Source organism: Diabrotica virgifera, chromosome 3 (genome assembly GCF_917563875.1).
Source record: "Diabrotica virgifera virgifera chromosome 3, PGI_DIABVI_V3a".
Lineage (NCBI taxonomy): Eukaryota > Metazoa > Arthropoda > Insecta > Coleoptera > Chrysomelidae > Diabrotica > Diabrotica virgifera.
The window spans coordinates 175,412,834-175,424,810 of NC_065445.1; the positions used below are offsets into that span (position 1 = coordinate 175,412,834).

The following is an 11,977-nucleotide window of genomic DNA, read 5'->3' on the forward strand; positions in this document are numbered from 1 at the left end:
AGCATTCCATTGACTTATTTTAAAAGTATTTTTAAGAGACATTAAAATTTACTATTATCTACTTTATCCAATACTTGTTCTAAACCTGAAATTATTGTTTTATCGTCTATTGTTTTTATGTCTTCCAATGTACGAATGTTACTTAAAAGATTGATTATAAAATATGACACACATTTAGCTAATTCATTTTTGTTGTCAGTTTTTCCATAGTTTGGTTTGTATGGGTTAGGAGGTAAGGGTTGTGAGGGTCCAAATGTGAATGGAAAATGTGGTTGATGTGCTGGTGATTGCATAGGAGGGGTGTTGGCTTTTCTTTTCTTTGCTGCAGGAAGGTTTTCACTACTAGAAATAGTTTGACGGTGTGTTGAAAATTGGGTTTGTTTCATACTTATATTAGGTCGATTTAAAGAAACATTATTGTTCTTTACAGGGAGTGTGGGAAATTCTTTATCATAACTTGAAAGAACAGAAAAAGGATTGTGACTGATTTGGCCGGAGAATGAATTTTCGCAATACAATTTTGCTTCTAAAAAGGTAGTTTTTTGCTCTATCATAATGGTCTTGATTTTCTTCTGCTTTTCATAAAAAGGGCAGTTTTTAGATATTGTTACATGTTTACTATTTTTACAGTGAATGCAAAACATACTTTTCTCACATTTATGATCTGGATTTTTTATTTCACCACACTGTATACAGGATTCCTGTGAGCTTTTACACTGCTTAGAGACGTGCTCAAATCTCAGGCACCGGTAACATTGAACAACCCTACCAACAAAATGCTCAACAGGAAAATAAACACGATTGAAAGCAACGAAACTGGGTACAATATTTCCCTCAAAAGTAATGACTACAGTTTTCTTATCTACATATTATATTGTATTTTCTTTTTGAATCCTACGTTTGGTTCTATATATATTTAAAACTTTTGACGTGCATTCAATATTCTCTAAAAGATAATTAACATCAAACGTCGTATCCACGTCTCTTACCAACCACTTCACTTCTAACAAGTGATTTGGTATATATGCTCGCAAATCATGTTCTTTTAGAGACTTATTATTTACTAAGTTGTTAGCATCTAAACGAGAATTTAATAAGACTTTTATCCTATTCTTCCCAATCCTGCGTATTTGCTGTATGTGAGTAAATTTTAACTTTTTAAATAATAAATCCCCTAAAACCATGGGGTGTAATCTTGATAAATTACTTAAATCACCAATTCTTTCAATATATACCCAGATATTATTTAAATTGTACTTATCTGACTGCAAAGTAAAATGTTTTATCTCCTTTTCCTTGGACTGTAAATCATCTTTTTCCTGAGTTGTTTCACCACTATTTTCCAATACACTATTTCCACTAGACACGTCCATATCAATTTCTTTCGTCAAAGAGGACGTCTTTAGATTTTTATCCCCCATTACGGGGTCTATTTATTTAAAAACACACAATTTATGTATTTATTTTTAAACGATCACCAAAACAAAAAGAAAAAACTAGAACTAATTAACAAGCTATTAAACCAAATACGATTACTACTAGACACGTCCGTATGGCTTAAAAGTATGCGGTAGAATGTATTACGAATTTTAAAAAGTAAAATTAAAATAAACGTTTTAATTATTATTATTATTATTATTATTAAGTCTTTATGCTTTATTACATAATCGTCAAGTTTTCGGGGGCCGCTCGGGGTAATTTGGCCTAGAGCCGCAAATACCCTAAATCCGGCACTGGTCCCAGCCATCTAACTCTTTGGGCTCGTATTGTTGTCTTTATTTTTGCTCTCCCATACATCCTCATTACTTCTTCATTTGTTCGTCTCCTCCAGGTTTTCTTCGCTATCTGTATACCTCCAAAAATCTTTCTCAGGACCTTCCTTTCCCATATCTGCATCTTCTTCTCCTCTTATTGGTTCATTACCCACTTTTCGCTTGCATACAACACTGTGGGCCGTATTATCGTTTCGTACATTCTGATTTTCGCGTTTATTGATACATTTTTTGCTTTTAATATCGTGTTTAAGGCACCAACAACTCAACTTCCCTTCAATAATCTTTTATCTATTTCTTTTTCTTCCCTTCCAGTATTGGTTACAGTCACTCCCAGGTATTCGAATTCTGATACTTCCTTAAATTTATATTCATCTCTTTCTCCTTTCATTTTTATATAATTATCCTCTTTATTTATATCTCCTTTCATTACCATGTATTGTGTTTTTCCTTGGTTGATTCTGAATCCATACCTTTTTGCTTCCGCTTCGAACTTTTGGAATATTTTTTGGAGATAATTCTTTGTTCTTGTTAGGATGACTAGATCATCAGCGTAAACTATAAACTGATGTCTGTTGTTAAATATGGTACCGCTTGTACTAATTTTTATCCTTCTTACTATGTGCTCTAGTACCAAGTTAAATAAGTCTGTGGATAGAGGGTTACCCTGTTTCAGTCCTTTATTCACTGTGAATTGTTTTGAAAAATTTCCTTCCATTATTATCCTGTTTTTTGTATTGTTGAGCGTCATTCTGACTAATTTAACTAGCTTTCCTGAAATACCTAAGGATCTCATTGCTATATATATCATATCTCGGTCTACTGAGCCGTAAGCCTGTTTAAAGTCAATGAACAACATGTGTAGTCCCAAATTTTGTTCATAGCTGTTGTTCTGTATTAGTTTTAATAAACATATTTGATCTGTTGTTGATCTTCCTGGTCTAAAACCTCCTTGGAATTCTCCAATGATCTTATTTACCTCCTTTTGCAATCTATTTCGGATGATTTTTGCAACTATTTTATAGGCCACTTCTAATAGCGATATTCCTCTATAATTTTCGCAACTTGTTTCATCACCTTTTTTGTAGATTCGACAGATGAGTGTCATGCATTGTGCCATTGTTGCGGCATTTCCTCTTTTTGCCAGACTGTTAATATTAGTCGGAAATTTTTTTCTTGCAGCTTTTCTCCTCCTGCTTTAAAAATATCTGCCGGAATTCCGCTTTCTCCTGCGCTTTTGTTATTTTTTTACTTCAATATTGCTTGTTTACTTCTTGTAGTGTAGGTTCTTCTTCACGTTTTTGTTCTGTGTTATCCTGTTGATGTTGTTTTATTTCCTGGGGTTCTGCTTGTTTATTTGCATTTAATAGTTCTTCAACATACTCCGCCCATCTATTCAATTTTTCTGTGGTTTCTCCTAAAAGCACACCGTCTTTACCTCTACAGTAACTTGTTTTACTCTTTGCAATTCCTCGGGATTTTTTTAATTCTTGGTAGAAATTTCTTATTTCCTTGTTTATGTATGATTCTTCTATTGTTTTCAACTGTTTGTCAAGATGTTTTCTTTTCTTTTTTTTGCAGATTTGTTTTACTTCTCTTCTTGCCATTTTATATTTTTCTGTAGTATCATGTGTATTATTTTTGTCTTTTTCTATTTTTGCTTTATTTCTACGTATCAATGCTATTTCCCCTTTATTAAGATCTAGTATTATATATATGGAAGTGGTACATTTACAGGGAACAAGGTTTCTCCCCATGTGATTTTCTGACGCGCTCAAGTAACTGCAAAAATCCCCGCTTGGGCTCCCCTACCAAAAAGAAGTACCTATAATAAGACTAAGAGCCGCTATAGGTGGAATTTCTTAATCATTTTAGGCACGATAAGAGTCTATAACTTAAATAGTAGAACCTAAAAGAAAACGTGATTAACACATAAGATTTAGCGTATTTTTAACCCACCACCCACTTCCCCCTTCCCCGCCATCAAAAACTTTATTCTTCGTTTTTATTTTTTTTGGTGCGATGCAATCAATTTTAAAATTTCAAAAAAATTACATGCATAGTTGAGGCTGTTATAAAACATGTCTATTTTTATAGACCCGTAGGTTGAGTGTACATTACCTCAAAAAAATTTTAACATTTATTTTTTTTTGAGGTTATGTACACTTCACCTACGGGTCTATAAAAATAGACATGTTTTATAAAAGCCTCAACTATGCGTGTGAATTTTTTGAAATTTTAAAATCGATTGCATCGCACCAAAAAAATAAAATAAAAACGAAAAATGAAGATTTTCCCCCCGAAGCAGGGGAAGGGGGTGGTGGGTTAAAATTACGCTGAATCTTATGTGTTAATCACATAGAACTTAAAAAAATGAAAAAAAAATTGAATTCTGGAAGTGATAGAGGGTACCTTTTAATTTATTTATCCCGTCCATAAGTGGAAAGTTTGATCCGCCACTGTCGACGCATGTGCCACTGAAAAGTGACCGCACTGTTCAAACGTTTTCTTTTAGGTTCCAGTGGCGGCCGGTGAAGTAGTGCCATGGAGCCATGGCACTACCTTATTTTTATGCAGAAACTTATTTTTTTACCTTTAAACCGTTTTAATGCCCGTTCATTTGTTTGTGCGTATTTATTTTCTCCTTATAAATTATATAAATCTGGCAACTGTGTAGTGTAATGCAGCCCTCGCTACTCACAGCGATTGAAATCTTAGTGCCAAAATCTTAGATGGCACGCCTGAAAAGAGAAAGATTTTACGAGTATTCTATGTAAGTGACAGAGATAGAGCTATATTGCAATTTTAATACATGTTTAAATGAGACTATTCGTGCCTGGCTCGACAAGGAAGATCTAATATTTTTTACTATGATCATAGTGAATAGTGGATCGTAGATGCAAAAAGATTCTCGTACAGGGTAGTACATTATATTATTTTCGAGTTTCTGTACGCGCTCGCTCGCTCGTTTTGTATTTATAATTATTATTATTTTTTTTTAATGTGAGCGGCCGTGGGTAACGGCATAAACGCTGGCCTCATACGCCAGTAGACGTGGGTTCGATCCCTGCCAAAGACAAACCATTTTCATTTCCAATAATGACACGAGCCGTCTCACCGTGCCTCGGAGAGTACGTTAAGCCGTCGGTCCCCCTGGGCTAGTGTACATCGACACTAGTTACTTGAAACAGGGTTAAAGATGTAATTGGCGCTGGAACTATCCGAAAGGATCTCCCCGGCAAAAATGCCATACGATATTATTATTATCCAGATTTAGCCATACGGCTCACACTCCCTCTGAGGGGAAAATTGACTCATCCCAGATACCTACGGTATCAAAAGGATTGAGCTCTGGTGGGACTCTTTCCGTGTTATCGAGCCCTAGGTGACTTGGAATGCAGGTGTATCTCCCAAAAATTTTCTTACACTTCTGGCCGTCGCAAGTAGTACAGCTTTCTGCATGGTCTTATAAATATGTTCATTGAGACCCAGCTTTTTTATGCTTTCGAGGAGGGTCTTCGGAATGACTCCAGTAGTAGACATAACAATAGGTATCGTCTGGGTACTTTGCATTCTCCATTGTCTCCATATTTGAATTTCCCGATCTCTATACTTGGCGATCTTTTCAGTAAATTTACTACGTAGATTATTGTTGTTAGGTATCGCCACATCAATTAGTGTTGTTTGTCTTGTTAATTTATTAACTAGTACGAGATCTGGTCTATTATGTGCCACTGTTTGGTCTGTGAGCACACTGCGGTCCCAGTATAGCTTGTAGTTGCCATCCTCAAGCATACTCTCAGGAGCGTATTGATAATATGGGAGATGGTCCGTTTGGAGAAGTCCCAGCTTGTTAGCTATCTCTTGATGAAGGATTTTTCCCACTGCGTCATGCCGTTCCTTGTATTCAGTTGCAGCAAATGTGTCCAATAACAAATATTCAGAATTCATATCCGATATTGAACAGAATAATTATACCACCCAGTAGATTGCACGAATTTATTTGTTTTTATATTCACACACGTAGATTATTAGTTTAGATCCAAATTGGTCAATTATCAACAATATAATTTGGAAATGACACGAAAGTGCTGACAAAAGTAGAATTATTTACCTTAATTAAATATACAAATCACGCGGGCATCGTGTCACCAATGACCCAATTTAAGCTTCTATAAAACCAAGATATCTGGCCTAGAGAAAGAGCATTCATCAGTCTACATCAGTCTTTAGCTAATCGCGTATCAGTAATTAGTCAGTGTTCGGAAGTACTCCCGGGGTAGAATTACCCTAGTGTCGGTTCTATCAATAAATACCTTTATCGCTATTCGGTGTTTATATCCTTAACTTTATACATGGTCCTTATCGAGAAAAAAAGGAGGCCTACAACTACAGTCCACACCAAACGAACCCAGTAGCAGATAGACGACGCTTGGCCCGGGAGTACAGAACAGAAACCAGATCCAGAAAGCCATAGCAGAGCCAGAGATCGAAATACAGGCCAGAAGCCAGATCCAGAAAGCCATTGCAGAGCCAGAGATCGAAATACAGAACAGAAACCAGATCCAGAAAGCCATCGCAGAGGCAGAGATCGAAATACAGGCCAGAAGCCAGATCCAGAAAGCCATCGCAGAGCCAGAGATCGAAATACAGGCCAGAAGCCAGATCCAGAAAGCCATTGCAGAGCCAGAGAACGAAATACAGGCCAGAAGCCAGATCCAGAAAGCCATTGCAGAGCCAGAGATCGAAATACAGAACAGAAACCATATCCAGAAAGCCATCGCAGAGCCAGAGATTGAAATACAGGCCAGAAGCCAGATCCAGAAAGCCATTGCAGAGCCAGAGATCGAAATACAGGCCAGAAGCCAGATCCAGAAAGCCATTGCAGAGCCAGAGATCGAAATACAGGCCAGAAGCCAGATCCAGAAAGCCATTGCAGAGCCAGAGATCGAAATACAGAGCAGAACCAGATCCAGAAAGCCATTGCAGAGCCAGAGATCGAAATACAGGCCATAAGCCAGATCCAGAAAGCCGTTGCAGAGCCAGAGATCGAAATACAGAACAGAAACCAGATCCAGAAAGCCATAGCAGAGCCAGAGATCGAACTACAGAACCAGAAGCCAGATCCAGAAAGCCACTACAGAACCTACAAACTACAGGATCACTTGCACAGCCATTCCAGAACCAGGAGAGCCGCAACGTCCAGAAACATAAAGAAAAAACCGTAAGTTTTTGAAAAACATAATATTTTTCCAACTTTTACGTATCGTATATACAATATTTTCCATTTAAACCCAAACTAATTGACGTATACATACATACAATATATATTTTTTAGTGCATTATATACAATATTTGCCATTTAAACCCAAACTATTTAACTTACAGATAGATATTTTTTTTGCCTATATAATAATAATAAACGGTATTTATCCCTACAAATATTTACTACCTATTTATTTTTTTTATTTAAAAATTTGATAAAGAAAAAACGTATACGTTAATAGGTACATATTGCGTTTGTATTTCATTCATATTGCATAATTTTTATTAAACATAGTAGCCGAGAGGTTTCTATTTATAGTTGTGTAACATAATATTTTGCTTGACGACATTAACCTACATGTACAACTGACCTACAGAAAAACTGAGCGTCAGCAAGGTCAAAAAGAGTAAAATTCCCGCATCATTTAAACGTGAATCATAGTAAATTGAAAATATAAATAACATTTTAAAAATACCGTAAAAACACTTACTTCTGGATAAAAGTAGGTGAATTTAAACATGGAAGCGGTACAGAACAAGCAAGCAGAGATTGGAGCAGAGATTTGTAAACAGGTATCGTCTCTTAAAAGAGACCCTGGATCTCGCAAGAATCAACAATACATTAAAGAGCGCCAGGATAGGTTCGAGGATTATTGGACAAGATTTGTGCATAACCACGAGAAATTACTAGAGAGTGGAGTAACGAAAGACAAATACTTCGAAACAAAATACTACGAGCAGGTCTTTAAGACATATATTGAGGGAAAAACCCTATTGGAAGAATATGGAAGAATCTTGAAAAGAGGAAAGACAACAAAAGTAAAGGAGATACAAATAAGAAAACAAAAAATCGAGGAATTATTACAAGAATATGAACAAGACTTGCAGTACGATGAAGAACTGCAAGCAGAGTTGAAAGAACACATGGAGAAAATAAACACACTCATCATAGAAGCAACAGTAAATGATGAGCTAGACGTTATAGACAGTGACGAAGTAGAGAGGATAGATCAGCTAAGGAGGAAAGTCAGGGAGACTTTAAAGAAAATACGGCCTGGGATGCAACGACCAGACAGCACACAGAGAAGAGATGGTGTGACATTACCGCAGGTAAAAATCCCTGTGTATGAAGGAAGATACGAAACGTGGAGAACTTTCCACGATCTGTTTACGAAGGTAATACATGAAAACGACCAATTGTCGAAAGCAGAAAAGATGCAGTACCTAAAAACACAAGTAAGAGGGGAAGCCCACAGGATGATACAACACTTGCACATATCCGAGGCCAACTACGAAGTGGCATGGAACATGTTAAAGGAAAGATATGAAAATCCGAGGATGATACTGTTTAAACTAATAGACAGGATGTTACTAGCACAGGAAGTAAAGGAATCTTCCGCTAGAGCACTGAAATCACTACATGACACCTTCCATGAGTGCCTGGAAGCCATAGGAGGCTTAGGAACAGACACGGAAGCGTGGAGCCCATTGATAGCGCGAATTAGCATAACAAAATGGGACAATGAGACAAGGAGGCTATACGAAAACCACATCGGAGACAGTAGAGAGATACCGACGTACAAATCAACACAAACATTTTTACAGCGACGATTCCAAACACTGGAACTGCTGGAGTCAGAAAAGAGACAAGAGAAGCATGGAGGATCGGGTAAGAAAACAAGAATGAGTTGCGTGATATGCAACGGAGATCACGGAGTACCATACTGCAGAGAATTTCAGGAACTCAATGTAAGAGAGCGGAACCGGATAATACGAGAAAAAGAATGGTGTGCGAATTGCCTAGCACATAAGAAGGAGAAACAATGCTTTTCACAGATTAGGTGCAAACACTGTGGCGGAGACCACCACAAAATGTTGCATTATGAAAAAGGAAACACAGGCAACAGAAGAACCACAAATGAAACAAAAGGAGAACAAACACAAGAAAGAAATGGAAGAGAATCGAACAGTAGAAGAAACGGGTACCAATCGGACAGGTACAGAGGAGGAAATAATTATTCCAACAACGCCAGAGAACAAAATAACGGAAGACGAGAAAACACGCAAGAGAACAAGGGGCAAAGAAACAACAACACACAGCAAAGAGGACAGAACTCAGTTAACTGTGCGAGCCATAAGGAAGGTGAAGCATTACTAGCCACAGCAGTGGTACGCGTAAGGAATGCGAATGGAGAGTCTCTCATAATGAGAGCATTGATCAACCAAGGTTCACAATGCGCATTTATAACGGAACAAGCGGCGACGGCGCTAGGAACAAAAAGGCAGCCAATACAGGCGACCATATCCGGAATAGGCTCGTCAGGGGAAAAGACAGCCAACTGGAGTATGAAACTTTTGATCGGAAATCATTACCAAAGTGACTTCGACATGGAAATAGAGGCACTGGTACTACCGAAAATAACAAGGGATTTACCGGAACAGGACATAATCCTACAGGACTATAACGAGAAGAATGTACTACTGGCAGACCCAAGATACTACAGGGTAGGAAAAATAGACTTACTGCTAGGAGTAAAAGAATATAGTTCCATATTGACAGAAGGGATGCACAGAATAAGTAATGGACTCCTAAGTCAAAACACCAAACTAGGTTGGATAGTTTCGGGGATAGCACGAGAAAGGGAGACTACAAAAGCAGAAGTATGCTGTATGATATCCAGACAAGAAATTGACATACAAATAAAGAAATTCTGGGAATTAGAAGAAGTGAATCAAGAAACAAGTTTATCAGTAGAAGAGCAAGAATGTGAAGAAATGTATCGACAGACAGTAAAAAGAAATGAAGAAGGGAGATACGAAGTGAGAATTCCGTTTAAGGAAGACGTCACAAAGTTAGGAGAATCTAAGCAGCAGGCATTCGCCAGATTGATGCAACTAGAAAGGACGTTTACAAAAGACAAACAGTTAGAAGCGAATTACAGACAATTCATGGAAGATTATGAAAACCAAGGTCATATGGCAATAGCGGAAAACCAGGGAGGCGGTTACTACCTACCTCATAATCCAGTGAGAAAGGAGGACAGTACTACAACAAAAATAAGAGCCGTGTTTGATGCATCAAGTAAAAGCTCATCAACAGTAAGCTTGAATGATATTATGCACACGGGGCCAAAATTACAACAGGATTTGACAGATATACTATTGAGATGGAGATCCCATAAGGTAGCATACTCAGCGGATCTGGAGAAAATGTTTAGACAGATCAGAATGGCAGAAGAAGACCAAATGTATCAAAAAATACTCTGGAGAAAGGACACAAAGGATCCAGTGCAAGAATATAAATTGAAGACGGTGACATACGGCACGGCCGCAGCACCATTTTTAGCGTTAAGAACAATACAACAATTACAGGAGGATGAAGGAGGGAATTTCCCAACAGCATCGAAAATAATAAAAGAAAATATGTATGTAGACGATATACTAGGAGGAGCGGAGACGTTAAAAGAAGCAGAAGCAGCCCAAAAGGAACTAATACAAATTTTCAAGAAAGGTGGATTTACACTTAGAAAATGGTTGAGCAACGAAGAAAAAATAATGGAGAACGTACCGGAAGAAATGAGGAATGTAGACTCAAAAGCATTCAAGCAAGAAGAAGTACGAAAGACGTTAGGAATACATTGGTCACCTAAAGAAGATACAATCAGATTCAAGATAGAAATAACGACGACAAAGAAAATAACGAAAAGACACATACTGTCAGAAGTAGCAAAACTATATGACCCATTAGGATGGATAGCACCAGTAGTAATTCAGGCGAAAATGTTCATACAAGAACTTTGGGAGCAAAAGACCAGTTGGGATAAAGAATTAACTAGCACGCAACAAAGCCGGTGGAAAGCATATCAGGCACAATTAATAAATCTTGAGAAAATAACATTACCCAGGTGGAACAATTTAAATAAAACAAGCAGAGTAGAACTACATGGATTCGCAGATGCGTCTCTGAAAGGATATGGAGCGGTAATTTATTCAAGGGTGTTAGACCCGGAAATTAAAACGAATCTAGTGATAGCAAAATCTAAAGTCGCACCATTGAAAGGGAAAACGACATTACCAAGATTGGAATTGTGTGCCGCGGTACTATTAGCAAATTTAATGAAGAAAACCCTACAAGCATTGAACAGGGAGAACATGGCAATATATGCATGGTCGGACTCAACAATAACCCTGGCTTGGATAAAGGGATCATCAAAAAGATGGAAAATGTTCGTCGCCAACAGAGTAGAGGAGATAAAAGGAGTTATAGGACCAGAAAATTGGCATAAAGTGGATACGAAAGAAAACCCAGCGGACATCCTCTCACGTGGAAGTACCGCATCAGAGTTATTAGAAGCAGAGTTATGGTGGAAGGGACCAACTTGGCTGACGAGTAAACAAGCACTTAGGCTAACGGCAGAGGATAAACCTGAAACAAATGAGGAGGAAGTCAAAACGAAAGTAACGGCGCACATGGTAACGATAAAGGAGGACATATGCGAGAGATTCTCGAATTTAGAAAGAATGAGAAGAGTAGTATCATATTGCATGAGATTTGCAAACAACTGCAGAAAGAAGGACAAAAATCAAGGACAACTTACAGTCCGAGAATTAGAGGAAACATTGTTAAAAGTGATAAAGCTCACACAGCTCAACAACTTCAAGCAAGAAATCAATAAGCTGGAGAAGAAACAGCAACTAGACAGGAAGAACAAATTAGCATCATTGGTACCATTCCTGGATAAACAAGGGATTCTAAGAGTCACCGGAAGGCTGAGGCACACGAAGCTACAGTACGCGGAAAAACATCCTATAATTTTACCTAAGGACAGTGCACTAACAAAATTAATTATATCGGAGAGTCATACAAGAAATGTACATAGCGGACTACAACAGACATTACAGTACATAAAGAGGAAATATTGGATAATAAACGGAAGAAG

The 11,977-nt window shown here is 37.6% G+C and overlaps 1 protein-coding gene across 1 annotated transcript; it reads left to right on the top strand.

Annotated features, from left to right (window-relative positions):
* Nucleotides 1–6,127: 6,127 nt before the first annotated feature.
* LOC126882633 (serine/arginine repetitive matrix protein 1-like) lies at nt 6,128–7,008 on the top strand. Its single transcript, XM_050647608.1, has 2 exons — nt 6,128–6,186; nt 6,273–7,008. The coding sequence occupies exons 1-2, from the start codon at nt 6,128–6,130 to the stop codon at nt 7,006–7,008; spliced, it is 795 nt and encodes a 264-aa protein (XP_050503565.1).
* The last annotated feature ends 4,969 nt before the right edge of the window (nt 7,009–11,977 follow it).

Coding starts and splice junctions, on each gene's coding strand:
- LOC126882633 (XM_050647608.1), top strand. CDS start 6,128: ATGGTCCTTATCGAGAAAAAAAGGAGGCCTACAACTACAGTCCACACC. Junction 6,187..6,272: donor GTCCACACCAAACGAACCCA/GTAGCAGATAGA, acceptor ATCGAAATACAG/GCCAGAAGCCAGATCCAGAA.